Source organism: Pollicipes pollicipes, unplaced genomic scaffold (assembly GCF_011947565.3).
Source record: "Pollicipes pollicipes isolate AB1234 unplaced genomic scaffold, Ppol_2.1 Scaffold_2555;HRSCAF=2994_pilon_pilon_pilon, whole genome shotgun sequence".
In the NCBI taxonomy this organism is placed as follows: domain Eukaryota; kingdom Metazoa; phylum Arthropoda; class Thecostraca; order Pollicipedomorpha; family Pollicipedidae; genus Pollicipes; species Pollicipes pollicipes.
Window position 1 is genome coordinate 37,711,157 of NW_023596136.1, and position 22,578 is coordinate 37,733,734.

Consider the following 22,578-nt stretch of genomic DNA (forward strand, 5'->3'; position numbering starts at 1 on the left):
TGTAGAACCCGACCGGCGCGGGACAGATGTGTTTTAGTATTGCACGGTATAAAATATATCCATCAACAGTGTTATCTGGCTACCAAGACAAAGTTATCGGTAAAAATTTGTACTCAATTGTTGAACCAATACCTCGCTTGTCCGGTAAAAGGTCGGACTGCACGAACTGTTTGAAATATCTGGTGAATATTGTCCTTTGCTCACACAGCGGGCTTGATGACAAACTTTAAGATTCTGGCATGCGTAAAAGCAATTTTTTTTTGTTCTTTTAGCGCCTAAAGTACCGACTGGACCTCCCGTTTTTTTCTGCGATACCGCCAAGTTGTCCCAGTTTGCAGGCCTGTGCTTGGCTCGAGGCTAATGACGGGTGCACCCTTCACGAACCGATAACAAAGAGACGCGATCGATCGGGTCACCTTAGTAGAGATACATGCTTCACACACAGGTACCCCATGCTGTTCAGCTTTATATTTTGCAGAGGTTCTACCTTCAGTGACGTTGGTAACTTCAGTGACTTCAATCGCTGGGCCGAAATTTTCCGCACTTCCCCGGCCCATGAATGGTTAAGGTAGGTTGAAAATGAAATGACTGGCAGGATGTGAGCGTCACGGAATCATTACGTCACTGGGCACCAGTTTGTCAAATGCAGTGATGAAATTTCCTGACAACAAAAATAACATGCACTGGCAACACGTTGGTATTCGTCAACGCTCAGAGTCGGTTCAATACCTGATTTGTAAGGCGTAGTTGATGGTCTTATCCCTGTCTTTTCAAGGAACGCAATGACAGGTTCTTTCTGTTACCAAGAGTAAATGCTTGATTTAAACAAATCGCCATGTCATCAGGTGTTCTAGAAATATCAACAGGCATGTGCGATGTCCAGTGAAAACATTGAGTTGTTAAAAGCAAGTGCAGGTGTAAGAGAAAATATGCAAGAATCGCAAAAATCACGGGCAATCAAGAATGGTTTCACTTTTTGTAGCGCTTGTTCACCTTGTTTAAATTTTTGTTCACGTTGCTTCATGTGATGGCTGGTTGTTGCCTGTTATGTGTTCCGTGTTAAGAGCATGGATATTGGTGAGGTGAATAAGGCAGATGACTGAAACACGGAAACAATCTCGTCACAGATGCAAAATGAGTGTGCTCACATCTTTTGCATTTTCACAAAATTCAGCCACGCAACTATTCCGCGTCAAGTTGCTCTGCATATATTTGATACTAACCGTATATTCAGTGCAGGTACCCGACACAATCGTTGGCGACACAAATATGAATAATACGCTGGAAAATCATTTGACGTTGTGCGATGCAGTTTTGCAATTAACAGTGCTGATAATGGCCCATTTTTATGACACGGAAATACCCATTTACGTACTTTTAAATCGTTTTGCACAAGCACACATCCAGGCAGGGTGCATTTGGCGTCAAGCCTGGAGCTAAAAGTGGGCTATTACCGGACTTTGCGGAAAAAACTTCGTCGTTTTTGAAAACCGCGATGTACATTGCGCTTATAAAATGGCTTAGGTTAACAGCTTCGTTTTATGAAGCCGGCCTGCTTGCCTGCGTTAGGCCGCAAAACAAATATATCGGCTATTTCACAGATAGCCTTGCCGATGCAAATACTGGCTCGGGTACACTTATGGATAACGCTTGTGCCAGGCATAAGTGCACGCCAGCTTTTATAAAAACACCGCCGATCCCCGCGCATGACCATTGTCCATTAATTATGACAAAAAAACATTTACCTCACACAGAAACATAGTCCCACGATTCGCTGGTAGCAACATATCGCTCTTAGCACTGCTAACACCGCTGGTTTCGTCTCATCCCCATCTGCAGCATAGAGGAACCCATTGCCAAATCGTTCCTGAAATTGGAAATCAAAAACAAAAAAAAGATGAAATTTCGTGCTCGGACTACAGCTTTTGCAGAGGTCGGTGTGAGGTGTCCCTATGGGGTGGCCTACTGGATGGTGGTCCTTACGGGATGTTAAATCACATTTTGACGTCTTTGCGTGGAAAACAGCATAATTATATGATCTCAAAGTAACGCTGGTTGAAGTCGGAGCACGCCACCAATTGCATCCGAAGGTGATTAGAGGTTATCTGAAGTCGTTCAGTGGTCTCAAATGGCCTTGGCTTTTGATGACATTGCGGTTTCAAGCTTAATGCATGAAGATGATTACTTTTATAACGCTATCACACCTAAGCGTGGCCTTCCCTTTCTCTCCTCCGGTTTAACCCTCTTGCTCTTTCGAATATAAACACACGGGCTGAAAGTGAAACGCTCAGAAGTGAAAATCCCTGCGGCGATTCTACAAACAACGCAGTTTGTTCATTGCAACGCCCTTTCCCAGAACGGCCCTGTATCTTATGTCTTAAAAATCTACCCTGTTCTGAATTATTCCGCTACTTCAATGACATTCTTGCACTGCACCGCGCTTCCGCCGACCTGGCAGCGGTAGATCCTCTGCACCGCATCTGGCCGACTCTAAAACGAGGCAGGCTTGGCACAGCGGGGCTCGAGGCCGAACACACATGACATCAGAACACAACGCTGCATATGTAGGCTATGCTGCACAAGGTGTGCAACGCTATAAGCGAACCATTGCAGCAATAGTACACCTTTTGCTGCCGTATCCGACCAAAGACAGAACGGATGGGACGTTGCTTTCAGCGGTTATCGCGCGACAAAATCCGTAGTTGCCATAACGGGCACCGCCTTCACTCGTCAACGTAGGCGTCCTCTACTTACGGACAACAAAGAACGTGTTGTCGTTGGCTACCTACGACAGCAAAAAGATGTAGCAGCGCTGTCGAAGCAGCGACATGGCACAGCGTAGCGCCGCAACTCTGCACGGAGCCCCTCTCCATGGAACGGCCGAAGACGTCCTCGGGAGTCTCCAGGTCGAACTGCTGGTCTACACGGAGCCCCTCTCCATGGAATGGCCGAAGACGTCCTCGGGAGTTCCAAGTCGAACCGCTCGTCTGCACGGAGGCCCTCTTCAGGGAGCAGCCGAAGACGTCCTCGGAGGTCTCCAGGTCGAACCGCTCGTCTACACGGAGGCCTTCTTCAGGGAGCGGCCGAAGACGTCCTCGGGGGTCTCCAGGTCGAACCGCTCGTCTACACGGAGGCCCTCTTCAGGGAGCGGCCGAAGACGTCCTCGGGGGTCTCCAGGTCGAACCGCTCGTCGTCGCGTGTCTCAGTGATGTGGGCCGGCTCCCCCGGCACCGCGTCCAGCAGGTGGGAGATACGGGACGGGCGGCGCGTGGTGCCGTACCTGCCGGGTCAGCCGAGCTCAGCCTAGGTCAGAGGTCACAGGCCAGCTGAGGTCGCTGGTCACAGATCAGCCAGCGAACATACGCCGGGTAGACGTGGCGGTCGGAGTTAGGCTGCATGCAGGGTAGTAACTTTTGGGGATTATTTATGCGTTTGGGTGCTGCCAGAATCAAATTTGGACAGCAGCAGTTTTTTTAAACTGTCGTACCTAGTATAAGACTTGGCGTGCAGGTTATTCCATGCCCAAATGGACCGCAGAAATGCATATCAAATGCTCAGTAAGCCGCTTTGGAAGCGAAACACACAGCTATTTCCGTGTTGCGTTTTGTGTGCTATTTTCGTGCACTTGTAATATAAAAATGTCCTCATCTTCCCTGCGACCTTCGTCTTGGTCGCGCACATCTGTATCCCAAACCCTGAGCTGTTCCGCGGTACGTAGCTGCTGTGCGGAACAGACCGAGTCTGGCCCCTCCCAGCTGACCTGTCGGACTGAGTGCGTCGTGAGCCCGGCCATGACCCCCTCTGCACAGCGGTTACGTATTGTGACCAGCGCAAGATATCTGGTTCCGCTGTGGCAGCCAAAGCGGGGGCCGCTGAAAAGGGAAGCTCCTTTCCAAGCTTACGGTAATAATGCGTGGAAGGAAAACAGTGGAAAAGTTCCTCCCTGTCCGATAAACGTCCTTCAGTGGTGCATACACGATTCCGGGGCCTCGTCCTGAGCGCTCCTACCTACCCCTCCCTCCTGAAGGGTGTCTCAGATCACACTTGCAGGGACACACAGACGTTTGGGAGACAAAGGTCACGTTCTGAGCCCTCTAACTTGGCCGTTCCTCCCGGATAGTTTCTCGAGTAGCAGGCGCAGGAGTACGCAGACGGGTGGGAGACAACTCTTACCTGTCCCTCCCTCCCGGAGAGTGTCTCGGGTAGCACGTGCAGGAGCACACGGACGTGTGGGAGACAACTGTTACCTGCCCCTCCCTCCCGGAGAACGTCTCGGGTAGCACGTGCAGGAGCATACGGACGGGTGGGAGACAACTCTTACCTGTCCCTCCCTCCCGAAGAGTGTCTCGGGTAGCACGTGCAGGAGCACGCGGACGGGTGGGAGACAACTCTTACCTGTCCCTCCCTCCCGGAGAGTGTCTCGGGTAGCACGTGCAGGAGCATACGGACAGGTGGGAGACAACTCTTACCTGTCCCTCCCTCCCGGAAGATGTCTCGGGTAGCACGTGCAGGAGCATACGGACGTGGGGGAGACAACTCTTACCTGTCCCTCCCTCCTGGAGAGTGTCTCGGGTAGCACGTGCAGGAGCACGCGGACGGGTGGGAGACAACTCTTACCTGTCCCTCCCTCCCGGAGAGTGTCTCGGGTAGCACGTGCAAGAGCACACGGACGTGTGGGAGACAACTTTCACCTGTCCCTCCCTCCCGGAGAGTGTCTCGGGTAGCACGTGCAGGAGCATACGGACGGGTGGGAGACAACTCTTACCTGTCCCTCCCTCTCGGAGAATGTCTCGGGTAGCACGTGCAGGAGCACACGGACGTGTGGGAGACAACTTTCACCTGTCCCTCTCTCCTGGAGAGTGTCTCGGGTGGGACGTGCAAGAGCACGCGGACGGGTGGGAGACAATTCTTACCTGTCCCTCCCTCTCGGAGAGTGTCTCGGGTAGCACGTGCAGGAGCATACGGAGGGGTGGGAGACAACTCTTACCTGTCCCTCCCTCCCGAAGAGTGTCTCGGGTAGCACGTGCAGGAGCACGCGGACGGGTGGGAGACAACTCTTACCTGTCCCTCCCTCCCGGAGAGTGTCTCGGGTAGCACGTGCAGGAGCATACGGACGTGTGGGAGACGAAGCTCATGGTCTCCGGTGTCTGGTGCGACATCTGGGCGATCATGTTGCCTGGCAACGCGAAACCAGTTGTTACAGCGGTCGAACTCGGCATCCTTAAAAAAGACGTGTTACTCGCGTCGTTCCGGACACGGAGACCGCGTGATTCTAACTCGGAGACCGCATCGTTCGGACTCGGAGACCGCGTCGTTTCGGACTCGGAGATCATTTCGAGGCGTCCCTTCATCAGGGCAAACGCTACTCCCCATCAATATCCGGTCGACACAATCACGGACAATGCCACCAGCGGCGGCCAGTCACGTGTCGACGCCGCGTCTCCGAAGAGCGACGTCCGCCGCTCGGCTGCAGTCGACCGCCCGGACCACTCACCGTTGATGATGAGCGACTCTCCATCCAGCGACAGGAAGGAGGAGGCCGGCTGCATGTCCCCGTCCACCTGCTTCACGTCCTCGGTGTTCCTGGAAGAGCGACGGCGTGACTGGGACAGAGCCGGCGGGGCCGAGCCTCGACCGGGACAGAACGCGAGCCGCCACAGCCTGCTTGGCACGCAGTTTTGGGTTTTCCCAGGACAAGTGAGACCATCCTATTGGCCTGCTTCACAAGCCGGCCACGCCCATGACAGATGACTGCTAGATTACAGATTACGGTGGGAGATTACAGATTACGGTGGGAGATTACAGACTACGGTAGGAGATTACAGATTACGATGGGAGATTACAGATTACGGTGGGAGATGGGAACAAAAATGACGTTTTATGGAGTACAGAATGAAGAGTGGCATGACGGCGACATTCGCACCCAGCCGGACTAACGCCACTTCGCACCAGTTCAGCACTATTCAGGTCGCTTACAAACGCTGACACGAATGGTCAGCATTACCGCCGTCCCATTCATTTGCCAGTTGGTTTCCATCATACTGCAACGTACAAACTGCTTCGAGGTTTTGTGAGCGAGGTTTTTACGTTTCCCCTCCATATTCATGAGGTATAAATCGTATGACCATTAGTTTTTTCAAGTGCTTTTAAGGGTGAGTCCTACGCTAAGAGTATATTTCAAAAACGTACTCTAGTAAAACATGAGGACTAGCTGGTCTAATGATAGCACTGAGAAGTGCCGCTGCAACACCGTCGAGACACGATTAGCATGCTAATTGCAATGATTTTCGAGTCAAACTTATGCTCTGAACGCTTTGTAACAGCACTACGCTCCTCATCGCACAAATATGCAGCACTGCCTCTGTCCCCGTCGGCGTAAACGGCTACGGGTCCATGACGGGGCCCTACAGAGTGCTTCAACTCCTGGGGCGGCCGTGCGGCTTACATTGTCATGAAGCGGAGCACCAGCAGGTTCATGCTGGCGGCGAGCACAGCCAGGCCGAACAGGATGAAAATGAGCGCCATCGCCACGTAGCCCGGCTTCTCGGAAAGCGCATGGTCCTTCTGCGCTCGGGTCAGATGGCAAGGGTCAGACGGTCAAGGTCAGGCGGTCAAGAGCAGACGGTCAGGGGACAGGCACCCGAACTCGGACGGCCAAGGTCAGACGGTCAAGATCAGACGGTCAAGGTCAGACGGTCAGGGGACAAGCGCCCCAACTCAGACGGCCAAGGTCAGACGGTCAAGAGCAGACGGTCAAGGTCAGACGGTCAAGGGACAGGCTCCCCAACTCAGACGGCCAAGGTAGACGGTCAAGGTCAGACGGTCAGGGGACAGGCGCCCGAACTCAGACGGCCAAGGTCAGACGGTCAAGATCAGACGGTCAAGGTCAGGCGGTCAAGGGACGGGCGCCCGAACTCAGACGGCCAAGGTCAGACGGTCAAGATCAGACGGTCAAGGTCAGGCGGTCAAGGCGGTCAGATGGGCAAATAAAAGCGCGTAGCAGCCAGTCTGCTGAGTGTAAGTGTCGGTGGATTAAACGTAAATGTAGTTGAATGTCGGTGGATTAAATTTAGAAAGGATGAGGTCAGGCGGTTCTAGGAAAATGCAACGTGCCAGATGTTTAAGGGTGAGGCGGGGAAAGATCAGTTGTACCCAAGTCCGGTATGTGTGTTTTGATCTATTTGCGCGCAAATACTTTAAACACCAACGCCTCTACATTTTCACATGGACTATTATTGCCTCTTACTATGCTTTGCCTACGGAGATCATGCAAGACCTACCCTCCCCCCCCCCCCCAGAATAATAATGAAAAATACAATGGCCGACAAGTTGGTGGCCGTTTCGACATTGCCCACACCAACGAACACCGGGGAAAGCAGGGTCAACATCACCAGGGGCTTGCTTTTCATCACTATCTCGCTACACCTAACGCTACTTGCATACGCCATCCCCCAGGCTCAGACACCAAGCAGATTTGTCCTCCCACCTGCAGCGCAACGTAGTCTCCGAAGCCGATGGTAGTGAGCGTGATGAAGCAGTAGTAGAAGGACTCGAAGTAGCTCCACCTCTCGTAGTGCGAGAACATGGCCGCCCCAGACGTAGTAATAATGGTAGAGAGAAAGAAGGTGGCCACCATCAGGTCAATCTCAGATATCTGCGGGCGACAGAGGAAAGCTGAGAAAGAAGGTGGCCACCATCAGGTCAATCTCAAATATCTGCGGGCGACAGATCAAAGCCGTTGTGAAGACCGTCCCCTGATCCGTCTTGAAGCCATGTAATGGGGGAAATGCTCAGATACCTGCGGGCGACAGATCAAAGCCGTTGTGAAGACTGTCCCCTGATCCGTCTTGAAGCCATGTAATGGGGGAAATGCTCAGATATCTGCGGGCGACAGATCAAAGCCGTTGTGAAGACTGTCCCCTGATCCGTCTTGAAGCCATGTAATGGGGGAAATGCTCAGATATCTGCGGGCGACAGATCAAAGCTGTTGTGAAGACTGTCCCCTGAGCCGTCTTGAAGCCATGTAATGGGGGAAATGCTCAGATATCTGCGGGCGACAGATCAAAGCTGTTGTGAAGACCGTCCCCTGAGCCGTCTTGAAGCCATGTAATGGGGGAAATGCTCAGATATCTGCGGGCGACAGATCAAAGCCGTTGTGAAGACCGTCCCCTGAGCCGTCTTGAAGCCATGTAATGGGGGAAATGCTCAGATATCTGCGGGCGACAGATCAAAGCCGTTGTGAAGACCGTCCCCTGAGCCGTCTTGAAGCCATGTAATGGGGGAAATGCTCAGATATCTGCGGGCGACAGATCAAAGCCGTTGTGAAGACCGTCCCCTGAGCCGTCTTGAAGCCATGTAATGGGGGAAATGCTCAGATATCTGCGGGCGACAGATCAAAGCCGTTGTGAAGACCGTCCCCTGAGCCGTCTTGAAGCCATGTAATGGGGGAAATGCTCAGATATCTGCGGGCGACAGATCAAAGCCGTTGTGAAGACTGTCCCCTGATCCGTCTTGAAGCCATGTAATGGGGGAAATGCTCAGATATCTGCGGGCGACAGATCAAAGCCGTTGTGAAGACCGTCCCCTGAGCCGTCTTGAAGCCATGTAATGGGGGAAATGCTCAGATATCTGCGGGCGACAGATCAAAGCTGTTGTGAAGACTGTCCCCTGAGCCGTCTTGAAGCCATGTAATGAAGGAAGTGAAGACGGGCAGCCTCGACCATCATGATGCGTTGCAAACGTGGAATTGCGTTACGACACATGCATACATAATTTCTGACAATATGCTGCATAAGCGACGCATACGTTGAATACAGCAAACGCCCTCGCCACACCGCTAGAACTATTGCATCGCAAACATAGTTCTGTATTGCAATGTGTGAGCCAGTTTGAATACCTGTCAAGTGCTCTTAATGCGCTTGCACGGGATGTTTCATTTACTGAGAGAGCTATTATCTGGAATCAACAAGCAAAAACAACATATGCGCTACCTCGGGATTTTTTCGCCGGAATAGAATTTTCAGCTTCTTGATGATGATGGACGCTCCCTTGTTGAGTCTCTCGCCGATGTGCTGGAACATGACGAGGCCCATGGGGATGCCGATGATGGCGTACAGGATGACAAAAGCCTTCCCGCCGACTGTGGCCGGCGTGCTGTGCCCGTACCCTGTCGGTATCGCCAGGGATGTTAAACTTTTCACGAGCTGGTCACCATCGTTACAGTAAGTCGGCACACTCAACGAGTAACGTGTGATGGGGAAATCCTAGGGCTGGGTCAATCTAGTGTCTGGCATTCAAGTCGTTGTTTTACGACTGTGCTGCCCGCAGGCTTTTCTGAAGGTCAAAGAATAGCCGCAGAGAGATTCATTTCAACAAACACACGTACGCCAACACGCATTATTCCTTATTGAATCCGCATTTGTGCATCGTTTGAAGGATGCCATGGGCACCAGTAACGCGGATCCAGAAGTCAGACCGCAAACCAACGCACGCGGCACTGCGTGAATATGAAGAACAATCCACGCACCAACGAGCGGAACGAGACCGACCTATCATGACCAACACCACCGTTGCGAAGTAGAACGCGCCGATGAACTTCCACTGGGGTCCCGCTTTGTGAGGCTCCATCTTGATAATGGTCGTCTCCAGCACTCTGTAGTCTTCGTCAGTGATGCCATATCTGCGCTTCATGTTCTCCTCCATGTCTGAAAAGGCAGAGCAGTGTGAAGCAGCTTGCGGTTGCCACGGATGGTTATTTTCTGTGTCACTATCTGCAGTAAGCTCCTCTTGCTCGTGAAACTACGGCTGTAGGCACGTGAGGTTGATATCGACAATGTGAACAACATTGAAAGTTCACCATTGGCCTGTAGACGGCCTTTGTTATAAATATAAACTGAAGACATTTGATCGCAAGTTTTGCATGTGACTGCTCTGCATGCATAATAACATGACGTATATATCGATGGTGATGTGACAATAACCTATCTGACCACTGCGACCGATACCACGTGCAGCTGAGACACGAATCTATTGTGCAGTGCGAGCAGTCACGGATGTAAGGCAGTCGCAGCCATGGCGCTGGCCCTATTAGGCACAGCAAGTGCCCAAGTGCGCGGACGCGTGACACATTCCTCCAGTGTTTGGCGCCGCAGCTGAGCTTGTGAGCTCACCCCCGAGCACGTGCTGGTGCTTCTCGTCCATCTCCGACTCGAGCGCGTCGAATACCGCAGCTCCGATCAGCAGGAAGGTGAAGGTGAACACCACCAGCGAGAGGGTTCTCACGTTCTGATGGCTCCTCATGGTGACCTCACATCTGGAGGCGCAGACCACGTGGAGGTTACTCTTCACCTTCACCACCTTCACCATCGTCGTCAGTTAGTCCTCGGGTCCCGTGATGTGGTGGGCCCCCCGTGACCCCATGACCGTGGGTCACCTCAGACCACGTGAGGGTTAAACACTACTATGGAGGCGGTCCCCGGGGTCTAATGACTTCTCGTGATCATTGTGAGCCGGCATTGGCTGGGCACAGCCTCCTCATCGTGATTTCACGTCAGTGGTGTACATTCTGACTTACGAAAGTGAGACTCAAGCACCACTAGGAGGATGATTCTGACGCTGCACGGTCTCTGTCTTCGTTATTAGGTTAGAGGTGAGTGCATTGTCTTCCTCAAGGACGCATTTATTCGCTGCTTTTGCTGAGGTTTAGGAATTATTGTTTACTACAGCGAACTATTGGGAGGCCGCGACAAACAGCTAGAGCGGGGGGGGGGGGGGGCAGAGTTCCCACAAACAGAACAAATTCGCGCGTTGCGGCACAAACCTCTTTCTCAACTGGACCACGCGGTGCAAGTCAAACTAGCCAGAGAGAATACGAGTGCGATGTGGCACAGCACACTTCTTTCAAACATGAACACATCAGGGTTTTCTCACATGGTTTAAACTTAAAAGCTCCGGTAGCAGACAAGGACCGCACACAAAATTTGATCTCTGCTCTTGGGGTCTGTTCGACCTGCACTAGCATGTTTCCTTTTTATCGAGAAGGACGTGATAGGTGTTGGTGGCGCTGGCTTTCTGGACAAATAAAAATGCATGGTTTTAACCTTTAAGCATACGCGTTATGCCTGATAAGTCGCCCCAAAACATTGCCTCAGCTCTGATGGTATACACACGACCAAATTTCCTGCATAGCCGACAACGTTCTGCATTTGCATAGCACTCATTCATCACAAAAACGCTTTCCAAGCCCTTCAAACAGTACATCACCCCATCCTGGTGAGCTCCCACACCTCTCACCAGACCGCTAGCCGTCGGCGCCTCACCTGGGCCGGCTGGGATGAACTCGTCGCCAGCGTCGCTGTGCCCCCCGCGCTGCGTGTGGCTGGCAGCACCTGGGCCGTGTCGACGCCGTCGCCCGTCACGCAGCCGCCGGCGGCATCGATCGACGGCCGTCGGAGCCGACGGGCACGCGCCGGCGCCGACGCGGAGCACGAACCGCCCACGGGCCGGGCAGAAGGGGCAGGGCGGGGCGATGCCGCGCGCCAGGAGGGGGGGGGGGGGGGGATCTGCGGTCCTCTGGTCACGGCGCGGCCAGAGGGCTTTCTGGCGATGCCTCTTGGATTTTATAGCGACTAGAGCATGTGGGTGGACAATTGTCGTTTATAATTCGGCAGGCATCGCCTTACTGACGGCGAGATGCCACGCAAGCAGTTCGTTTGCACACATTTTGTAGGCGTCCTGATGTCGTGCGGTTTGACGATTCTTGAAATCTGCACATTAGTCACCACTTGAGCAATTCTTAAATATTCCGAGCCATGTTGAGTGCCCATTTACGCACATAGTCCCTTGCGATATGTCCATAAGTCAATCCTTTCACCATAGGCATCGTTACGGTTTCAATGCAACGCACAGCGGTTGTATCTGACAAAGGTTTTTCACGAATTGGTGGGGATCACAGGACTCAAGACGTACAAAAGGAATAACTACGATGCAGTGGCCCTATTTAGCAGGAGGTACGATCAAGGTACCTTACACCAGTGCATGACCCAGAATGCCAAGACACGGCGGACTACTCGGGACATTTGATTGGCCGAAACACCTACGAAACTATGCTTTCTGGTTTATAGTCTGCAACAATAACAGAACAGCGTCGAATCTGTGAACACGAACGTATTTGATATGCCGCCCCATAAAAACCCACGATAAATTCGATTTCATTCTCTCCCTGCCATGCGCCATAGCATCATCTCTCGTGAGACAGCCCCGGTTAAGTTTATTGTTTGTTGATTGGAGTTTTAGGGCGCGTCGACTACTGTGGTCATTTTGCGCCCATAACAACTAAATGACTACCTACGGCGGTAAATGACTAAAAAAAATATATTATTCAGAAATGAAAACGGATGGGTTGAGTTGAGTTTAAGGAAATGAGTAAGTGAAAGAGGCAGTGAATGACGCACCTGCAGCTTTGGGGCCTCGCACAACAGTCAGGATTTTCTCGTAATTTGGCAGCCATTCTCGATCTGGAAGCAAATGTACGAATCGACGCATGCCGTGATGTTTGCCGCAGATTTGGTTTAGAGCAAGTCGATCTTTGTTTTCTATTCTCTCCGTAGGTGACGCTAGTGTACGCGAGCGCATGGATGTTTCATCGTGGAGATGCTACCGCCTCTCGCGGTGGCTTTCGAAACTTTGTACAATACTATGCTTGGTAACCGGATCATACCGGTAACGTTTTGAACAAGCTTTGAGAAGTGTATGCTCTGGCGCGAAGGATTGGTATCATCCCGTGGAGGGGGAAGTTTCAATTTTGTCTCTTGTTTCCGCGTGAAGGTTCTAGCTTGCTGTGCACTTAACTGTGTCGAAGAATCCAGGCTGCTTCTACGCCCGTCTTTGAGGCTGTTCGAAGTGCTGCATATTAATTGAACGTCAAGGTCCTCCCGCAACAATGACGTAAGTTGCTGTTACTTTCCAATGGGTTTTCCGTTGTTTTAGCTAGATCAGACAGTTTTGTGTTATAGAAAGGTTAGTTGTATTTTTTAAGTGGTGACCAGTTCACAACAAATCTGTATGTTGACTGAGATGTCTGTACAATGTCTGTGTATTGAACTTCATGCTTCTGTGCTCCAAATGAGGGCTAGACCAAATCACTCAGAATTGTTGGGCGATTTTTGTATGGAGAAATCTTTGAAGTATCTCTCCAGCCTGCAACCTGTTAAGCATTATAATTCCGTGAAACATTGTCTCCATGCGCTGACATTGGTGGTGACCGTGCCAAACATTAAATGTTCAGATTTAAAGAGTACACATGGTGAAGTAGCGGTCGTGATTTTGCTCTGAAAAAAAACATTTAGGGTAACATGCTTATCCAGAATAAAATGTGCACTGGCTACAATGACACTTAGGGATGAAATGTGTAATAGGCTTTCTACTGTGGCAGCATTCACAGCAGTATGGATAAACCCTTAAAACACTTTGTATATATCCAGGTCAGCATAGGACTATCAACATGTAACCCACCCTATGTCTTACAGTGCACCAAAGCCCAGGTCAGAGATGAACCCTGAGGAGCTGGCCAAGATGGAAGAGGAAGAGTTCAACACAGGCCCATTGTCTGTGCTGACCCAGTCAGTTAAGAACAACACCCAGGTACTCATCAATTGTCGCAACAACAAGAAACTGCTGGCCCGTGTCAAAGCCTTTGATCGGCACTGCAACATGGTCCTGGAGAATGTGAAAGAGATGTGGACGGAGCTGCCAAAAACGGGCAAAGGCAAGAAAAAGGTAAGCAGATGACCTTTCTCCATGCAGTGCTAGGTACATGGACATGCAGAAAGACATGTTATACTTACTGAAAATGCTTGGTGACATAGTTTCAAAGAAGTGTAAGCTGATTGATAGAATGTATATATATATATATATATATATATATATATATATATATATATATATATATATATAAGATGATATACAATATTAATAGATATGAGAAGATAGATAAGATGATAAATAAGATGAGAAGTGATGGGTAGACTGATTTTGATGACATTTCTAGTCATTGACGCAGAAATCTTGTCGACTTTAATGGCCGCACTGGACCCAGATGCATTGTACACATTGTGATATTTCATGGTGTCGGGATCCACAGTCCTGGTTTGCCCTTCATCCCTCGCCGCGGGTTCAGCCTACATCATTAGTCGTGCCTCGTGCGAGGGCCTGGTACAGGTCCGTGCAGTGTCTGACCCCGCTCCTTCCTCAGGCCAAGCCGGTGAACAAGGACCGGTACATTTCGAAGCTGTTCTTGCGCGGCGACTCGGTGATTCTGGTGCTGCGCAACCCGCTGGCCACAGCGCAGGGCAAATAGCGACTGGCCAGCCGACTGACCCATCCCTCTCACGGCAGGAGCTGCCCGCATCGCCATCGCAGTGTATCGCCTCGCGTTTGTATCAATACATGTCCGACTGACTGGAGACTTTGTGAGGTTGACGAGGCAACGGGTTGTGTCGCTTTTCGGACTGTTGGGAGGGGCGCTGTCCGGCAGTCTCGCATAGACGTGAATGAGCGCCGCAATGTCCGGCACTAGGTGTCGGCGCTAAGTAAGTTGTTCATCGGAGAGGCTACCAGAACTGCATTCACGCTCTGATTTGCGGCTGCTGATTCATTGTACGCCGGCGGATCTGGTCTGTGGCGACCGCCATTATTCTTGGCTTGCGTAATACGCAGCTCGGATGCACCCCCCTCCCCCCTCGGGGTAGCCAACGCTCCAACCTAACAGCCCAAGCAGTTTGCCTACAATGTGGGCTTAAACGCGACTATCCAGCCAAAGTGAACCACAAAGAAAAGTACTGGAAATATCCAGGCACCGATCCAGTGCACGGGCGAGAGTGCACCGAATTACGGCAATTGTGTCGCGAACGAAATCGCCCCAGCCCACATCTGTGCTCAGCTCCGTAACAGGAGGCGCCGCGCCATCGCGCTGAGCCGTCGCCTAGCCTCCGGCTCGAGGTAACCGCCTTCAGTTGGCGAGTACAGAGCGTCGCTCCATGCCACACGGCAGGCCCGCCCAGCCCTGGGACACCACCGCAGTCTGCCAGCGGCGTCCACCACAATGTGCTCGCGCTCTAGCGGTCTGGCGTCCGTGTTTCCAGCTCGGCCTACCTCCACGTCGGCCCTGCCACCTCCCCACCTCCTCACGCACACAGCACAGACGCGCGGCCAGAACAGAACAGTGTATTGAGGTGAGACGAGCGCGGCGCGGTCGGCAGTCAGCCCGCTCAGTCGTTCTGGGCGATGGTCGTCAGGTGCGCGTCGATCTCTGCCTCTGTCAGCGTCCTGCGGATCAACGACGCACGCTGTCAGCCGCGCAGCCACACCCCCACCCACCCATCCCCAACGGCAACCGGTGGGGGTGTTAAGCGCGGTGCGTAACAGGGGGCACGTGTGCCATTTGTGGCCTGCACATTGACTGCAATATGCTTTTGAATGAATTCTGAGTTTGTTGTTCAGTTGGTTGTGTCAGTTAAATTATTCACCTGGTTTTGGAAAACGGGTTTGTGCTTCCAGCAATAACGACTGTCATACCGTACCATCCACAGCACCAGCACTGCGAGCATGTAAAGAGACGAAATTCGTTTCGTCCCCCCAGTCTCCGGCGGTGCGCGGGGGGCCGCCGCTCGGCGCGCGCCACACTCACCTGAACTCGGGCTGATCTTTGGAGACGACGGCTACCTCGATCTCCGTGGGCTTGAAGTCGGCCGACAGCACGGACGAGAGCGCCGTGATAGCCAGCTGCGGCACCGGACATCACCTTCAGTGGTGTCCTAACCCAACCCAACCACAACCAGACAGTGCACCGACGACAGAGCTGACAATGTGCGCTTCCCTGCACATACCACTGTGAACGCTTTGAACCTGGCACGTTTAGCAGCGTTAAAACGCATTCCAAGTACGTCTCGTGACCAGAGCATGGCGCCAGTTTGCAGCGATTACCTCACATAACTTGATTGCTAAAGACCAATGAACAATGTTGAGCGTCAGGAATGGTGAGCAATACATTTTACAACTTGCGTCCAACCACGGACCGCCACGCTGGCAACGTAAACCTCAAAGGTGAGCCCAGCGGCCCGAGCTGCTTACATGAATGGCCTCTGTGTGGTCAAAGTCCGTCTTCTTCTTGAGCTTCTTCTCGAGGAAGGCGTTGGCCTCGGTCTGCTTGACGCCGACACTGCAGGCGCGGAAGCCGCAGAAGTAGCCGGCCGGGTCCGCCTTGTACACGCACGGTCCCAGCTCGTCGTCGTAGGCGATCAGCGTCATGCCTGTCACACGCGGCACCGGCGGGCGGTCAGACGGCGCAGTGCAGCGTCACACACAGGTCAGCTGCGGCAGCAGACCAACTGGAGACCCATGGTAGGCGCCGCGTGACGTCAGTCAGGATTCAGCTTGGGCCGAGCTGAACAGCGCGATGGCTTGCTCTGCACTAATTCGGATGGGCCAAGATTGATTTGTGTCGATGCATCTGCACTGAGAAATCAGTTGTACCAGTCGACGCCTTCTGTTCGATGAGGCAGCTGGCTCCTCGCAACCCTCCAGTCCGTGCCCGCACCAGCCGGCCCCGTCATCCGACAAGTCAGCCGGCTGCCTCACTGAGCTACAACCGGAGCAGCTCAGTCAGCTTCACAGCCTCATCACCGAATCGCCGTCACCAGCCGCGGCGGCAGTGACCGGCGGCGACCGACAGTGACTGGCGGTGACCGCCAGTGACCGGCGGTGACCGGCGGTGACCGCCAGTGACCGGCGGCGACCGCCAGTGACCGGCGGTGACCGACAGTGACCGACGGTGACCGACAGTGACCGGCGGTGACCGACAGTGACGGGCGGTGACCGAGCGGCCGGCGGCGCCCGGCCCGGGAGCGGCACTCACAGCAGCCCAGCGGGCGTAGCTCGGCGTTCTGTGTGTACACCTGCGATATGTCGGCCATGCGCTTGCAGAGCATGTCCACGGGGATGTCGTGGCCGTACTTGTAGCGCCAGTTGGCCGCCTCGATGCGCGCCCGCTGCACCTGTCCAACAGCGCGCCCGCACGGTGACGCACCAGCGATGCCTCGGGGGTGGGGACAGTCGGGGGAGGGGCAGACGCACGATACAGGCTTACAGAGCCGTAGGCCGTACGATCGAAGAGAAGCACGCGCTGGTTCGAATGTGGTAAGAACTGATCGCGCTACTGAAATAAAGGAGCTTGAATGGAAACCACGCATTCCAGCTAAGAACATCCATGGATGCAAAAAGGAACCTGAGCAAGTAAAGCTACTAACTTATCAGAAACGACGGTGAGCGCAATAGCCACACACGTTCAGTATCGTTCAAAATTAACCTCTGTGCACGCTATATTAAACGAGCAGCAGAAGCATACATACCATGGCCCTTGAGTCGGCTGTCATTCCGGTCATCACACAGCCGACGTGCTTGGTAATCTTGAACATGTGCGTGATGGTAGAGGCATCGAACAGCTTGTCCTAAGGCAGCAGGATGCCCTCGTTTGCACCCGGACACATTTATACTAAACAACAGTACTCCATACAAACGTTTAAACGTCAGTACAGCCCTCCCCCGCGGGGAACGCTCGTAACAATACTGACCTCAGCAGCTCAGCAGCAAATAGTGGACACCCAGCGTGCCGCCAACATCATCGGAACGCTCACAAGGGGTTACAACGCGACTGCAAGCGTTCGTATATCGTGTACATCGTGGAATCACTCGACATTTGAGAAGGCGTTCAGGTGGCAGCTTTAGTGTGCAGCCATCAGCGCATAGTGTAATCACTTCTTTGCCGCAAGGTCGCAGCAAAATTAATCATATCATCTATCCAACACACGAAAAACGCAATGATACCGAGCTATGGCACGAGGTAACGGCCTTCCATTTACCGGGACCTTCTTCTGTGTGACAGCAACGGCGGTGTCTTCTCCCTTGAGGGCTATGGAAGTGAGGCCTCCCTGGTTGACAGCCTTGAAGGCATACTCTGAAAAGATGGTGAACGTCATGATGCAATCACGACCTCCCACAGCACTACACACTACATGTTATAGTACTATCACATCCCATGATCATCGTCATTAAACACGCCCTGGTGGCTTGGTGGAAGACAGGCAGCCAAGGAAATGATGGCTGATCATTTACCCTTGACACGCCTTATCTGGTGTGGAATTAGTTAGGCTAGGTAGTTGGAAGTGAGTGTGATCATGCAGATGATAATGGAACCTCAGCAAATGGAGCTGGACGTCTTTTTCACAAGTACATTATTGAACGCCATCCAAGCCAACACTACGGTTGCATGCCACGAAATCGTCCACGTAGGACCAAGTTACATTTCAGACCACGGTGATCAGCCTGTCGGAAAGCCACATGTTGAATGGTAATTGTTCACAGGGAGCTGCGCTACCCGTCTGCGCCACTTTCTTGGTACAGATTGCCCCGTGTGACGTCAGCGTGGTGCATTCTAGCCCAGCATCCGAAATCGCGACACTGGCCGACTCCAGGTCGGCACCTGGCGTATTCATCGATCAAACACTGTTGGCAACGACAGGTGCTTTGTGGACAGCACTTTCGCCTGCGCGGTGCCGTTGGCTTCGCGTTTTGGTATCCTCTGATTGCCAAGACGCGACGTCAATGGCTCGTAACTCCCCAAAAGCGGCAAACTCGCGGTATGTTTTCAAGCGAGAATCGAATGTTGTGCACAATGATTTCCACTTATGCCAGTAATACCGCCCCCATTCTTTACTCCATCAAGTGGCCTTATCCCATGCTTCTACAACCTCGGGTCCTAGAGATCCGAAACTAGTGTTGCAGTAACACCATAATTTTTTGCTTTTAATCAGGAAATTTAACCCTTTGATGCGAAGTTAAGTGAAAGGTAAGACTTTGTTCACACTGCAAGTGTGCAGAAAATCCCACCTAATCAAATGGCTTTCATCACAATATTTCAACTGAATATGGCACAAAAGTATTTTTCATCATGCCTGACATGTCACAGACCTTCAATCAGTGGTTGCTGTGATGTAAGCTCCCAAACCCCCATCACCTGGGTTGGGCTAGGCCACTTAAGTACAAAGTTTTTCACCCCTCAAGTACGACCTTTTTGCCTTGGGGCTTGTGTGGCTCACAATAAAGATCACAGCAAAACTGGTTAATACAATGAAATTAGCACTGCCATCCCAGGTGGAAGCCAGGATCATGGCAGATGGTAGACAAGTTGGAATAGAGACCCCTTATCCAACTTGTCACCTTACCTTACTGTTACCTTAGTACAGTACCGTTATTCGCCCATTAGGAAAGAATGGCACTCACCTACTTGGTAGAGCCTACCCTCAGGAGAAAATATAGTAATGTGGCGATCAAATCCTGCGCTGCTTCCGCGAGACATGCTTCCTTATCCACAGAGCCTGAAAAATGTCCCAAGTGATGTGAATTGGCACTCATGGAAACAGATTGAAATGCCTTAAAAGATGACACACTGCAAATGTAATATATAAGCTGACATGACTCAGATAAACTGCATTAGCAAACATTGCATAAGCAAAACACTACATAAACAAACATACCCATTCACTCCCACCATTAGCCCATAAGCAAAACAAGAACTGCTTGTCTCACAGAATATGACCAATGGAGCATTCATTAAACTGGTGGCTGAATTCACATGATGTCAGTGATAATGAGGATCTGTATGCAGTTCTGAAGGCTACAATTGATGCACTACACACCAAAGCATACAGATGCTGAGATAATTCTCAACCAGGCAAAATCTATGTCAGACAGAGCCATTTCACAAAGGGGAATGGTGGCGGTGTACATGAGTACTTAATCTTACATTAGATGTATACTGCTGATATGACTACTCTGTCAACCAAAACATTAGTTCATCAGAAAACAGCAAAATTGTACAATTTTTGTTCAATATGACAGAACTATTAAGACATAAGGACATTAAGATACCTGGCTCACAAGGGCCACAAGAGCCTATTAAGGTTGGCCTCCCTTAGGTTCCATATACATCCTCAAAACTTATCACCTGACCAACAAGCATAAATTTTGTTGTAAATGAGTTCTTTAGACCAACAGAGTTTGTCCAAACACTTTTTGAATGTTTCTAGAAATGGACTTCATTCAACATCAATTGTCAGCCCATTACAATCATGCACCACTCTTTGGCTAAATGACATCTGCCTGTTCATAGCTTGATCCCTGCCATTTGCTAAATTAAACTTGTTTTCCTCCATTTCTCAGCCTTACTTCCAGTTCTACATGTCAATCTGCAGTGTCTATCCCATTCATAATCTTGTGTGCCTCTATCAGATTCCCTCTAAGCCAGTGACATTTCAGAGATCACAAATTCAAGGCCCTAAGCCTATCCTTATATATTATGTTACCAATTCCATCCATCATCCTACTTGCTTCTTGCTGTACCCTTGCCAATCTATCTATATATTTTGGAAACATGGCAATTATGATCTTACACCAACAACATTTTATGCATTGGCTTAACAATACTGATGCACCAAGATCACAGAGCACCTAATGTTACTGGTCACTGATTTTGTAACAAAGAGGTCAAATGTACTTCCTATTTATTGTGTAAGCATTTAGACCAGATATCTTAATACAATGAGGGTGCAATTCTTACCCTGTGTTCTTATCCCAAAATCCCAAACTACACATGCAGTGGGGACTGGGGCGCCAAACTCCTTCCCTGTATATTTATAGTCCCCCAAAATATCCCCAGATTTAATTCCAGAACTTCTGTTGCCACATTCATGCATGAATAGGTGACCAGGAGTGCTTCCTCTACCATATCAGACCATACTATACTTCAGTATAATTGATTCAAAGGTGGGAACTGCTTTATTAAGCTATTCAACATACTTTCAGCTGGTGTTTAATTTTCCACAAGTGCTTTGGTTCAACGTGCACATTCCCTACCTGCATTAAAAAAACATCCTGACAACATCCACATACAGCAGCACACACACCAGTTGCTAATATAATTGACAACATCCACATACAGCAGCACACACACCAGTTGCTAATGTAACCATTTTGCAACATTGTGGGGAAAGCACCATTGTGTTTAAAATGAATAACAGCATTAGCATTGTTAGCATAATTATGGGTTCTATTCAAGGTAATGCTATCAAACTAGGCCTTGTAGGCCAGAGTAAACAAAATAAATGTGACACAAAACACATCTGGCACAGCAGTGGCACACAGTAATGATTTCAATGCACATATATTCCAATTAAAGTGCTCAAAATCTGGGACAGCCAGCACCAGCACAGCACATAGACATCACAGGTGCCAATATATCAAGGTGATGTATCAATGTATAGTATGTATGTAAGCTATCAATGCAATGTATCAATGTTGGGTCACTGGGATAACTAAAGGCAAAAACACTCCATAAATATTTTTCAACCAGAAGTATGTGAAAATTTAGTGCAATGTGGCTTGCCCTGAGGTTGGAACACACAAATGTGTGATTCAACACATTGTCATACAGGCGTTCAGCTCAGTTTATGTTTTTGCAGACTAGTTCAGCAACACTAACACAAACACACACTAAGATTCTGATGTAGATTTAAACACACTGAATGATCCCAACCATGCCAAGAAATCATCTGTGTAAAGGCCAAATATATCACATTCAAATTGACAGTGATGAGAAACATTCCTGCGCCCAACATGCAAGCTTTCCGCACATTACGTCTCCTCTGTGGTGAGGACGAGTAGTTTAAAAAAGGAATCGACACTTGCCAAGCGTATACAACCCAAACCAATCTCCTTCCCCGCCGTTTCACTTACCTACAAAGATCAGAGATGAAAATGCCGGCGCACGCACCCAGTCACATCTAGTACAGTTTACAGCAAGGTTTACAGGCCACCTGCGCCACAATGACTGAGCAAAACTCTACGAAGGAAATTTTCCGATTGCTGCCATGTTCAGATTATGTTCAGAAAAGTCCAAATAGCAATCATCTCTTGTCGATTGTTTCCTTAAAGCTTTTTAAAAATTGGAGTCTTTTATGTAATTAAAAAATAAAAAGTGCCATTCAAAGTTTTTTTAAAAAAACTTTTATTATTCATTCTTTATTGTTAGGCACGGCATGAAATAATTTTCAGATTTGGAGACAATAACTGCTTTCGTATGTGGCTCACTAAAGACGCGCATTGACGCCGGCGCATTTAGTTAAATAAGGCTATTCTAGTTATAAGCGGTTGAACGTATGTTGTCTGCGCTCTGGTAACGTACATTGGCAGGTGGGCATGAGTAGATTTAAAACGGATTTTGTGCGGTAATTTTTTACTTTGGTACCTGTATGGCCGACGGAGGGAAGAGCTACGGTAGCTGCAGGGTTTCGAGTATTGTCGTCCGGGGGAAAAGCTGTGAGGCATCGGCTGACATTGTGACGTCACTGAAAATGGTTTTGCATCGATCGGGATGGGGGTCCTTTCGGGCCGACTGAAGGCCATAAGGCTTTTGAATGTGACATGATGTCACTGGTATTCGGCTGGGTATTTGACGTCACGGGTCGT

General features: G+C 50.6%; 3 protein-coding genes across 7 annotated transcripts; 1 reads left to right on the forward strand and 2 right to left on the reverse strand.

Annotated features, from left to right (window-relative positions):
- Positions 1-1,183: 1,183 nt before the first annotated feature.
- LOC119111986 (two pore potassium channel protein sup-9) lies at positions 1,184-11,405 on the reverse strand. 2 transcript variants are annotated; one of them, XM_037235905.1, is made up of 9 exons: positions 11,319-11,405; positions 10,170-10,312; positions 9,549-9,704; positions 8,991-9,166; positions 7,487-7,654; positions 6,446-6,564; positions 5,495-5,583; positions 5,062-5,176; positions 1,184-3,280 (listed from the first exon to the last, which is right to left on the reverse strand). In XM_037235905.1, exons 2-9 carry the CDS (start codon positions 10,297-10,299, stop codon positions 3,124-3,126), a joined length of 1,110 nt encoding a protein of 369 aa, XP_037091800.1. In that variant the 5' UTR covers positions 10,300-10,312; positions 11,319-11,405; the 3' UTR covers positions 1,184-3,123. The 2 variants fall into 2 exon arrangements, with proteins under 2 accessions (XP_037091800.1, XP_037091806.1); XM_037235911.1 differs by lacking the exon at positions 6,446-6,564 and having other exon boundaries at positions 3,123-3,280.
- A 1,324-nt stretch (positions 11,406-12,729) lies between these two features.
- Positions 12,730-14,458, forward strand: LOC119105873 (putative small nuclear ribonucleoprotein Sm D2). 2 transcript variants are annotated; one of them, XM_037229438.1, is made up of 3 exons: positions 12,730-12,945; positions 13,527-13,776; positions 14,252-14,458. In XM_037229438.1, exons 1-3 carry the CDS (start codon positions 12,941-12,943, stop codon positions 14,354-14,356), a joined length of 360 nt encoding a protein of 119 aa, XP_037085333.1. In that variant the 5' UTR covers positions 12,730-12,940; the 3' UTR covers positions 14,357-14,458. The 2 variants fall into 2 exon arrangements, with proteins under 2 accessions (XP_037085333.1, XP_037085324.1); XM_037229429.1 differs by lacking the exon at positions 12,730-12,945 and having other exon boundaries at positions 13,516-13,776.
- A 748-nt stretch (positions 14,459-15,206) lies between these two features.
- On the reverse strand, positions 15,207-21,981 carry LOC119104845 (proteasome subunit alpha type-6). 3 transcript variants are annotated; one of them, XM_037228572.1, is made up of 8 exons: positions 21,847-21,981; positions 19,336-19,430; positions 17,916-18,010; positions 17,406-17,504; positions 16,913-17,051; positions 16,129-16,307; positions 15,686-15,780; positions 15,207-15,324 (listed from the first exon to the last, which is right to left on the reverse strand). In XM_037228572.1, the coding sequence occupies exons 2-8, from the start codon at positions 19,409-19,411 to the stop codon at positions 15,267-15,269; spliced, it is 741 nt and encodes a 246-aa protein (XP_037084467.1). In that variant the 5' UTR covers positions 19,412-19,430; positions 21,847-21,981; the 3' UTR covers positions 15,207-15,266. The 3 variants fall into 3 exon arrangements, with proteins under 3 accessions (XP_037084467.1, XP_037084476.1, XP_037084483.1); XM_037228581.1 differs by having other exon boundaries at positions 15,267-15,324; positions 21,851-21,933; XM_037228588.1 differs by lacking the exon at positions 21,847-21,981 and adding an exon at positions 21,799-21,827 and having other exon boundaries at positions 15,267-15,324.
- Between the last annotated feature and the right edge of the window lie 597 nt (positions 21,982-22,578).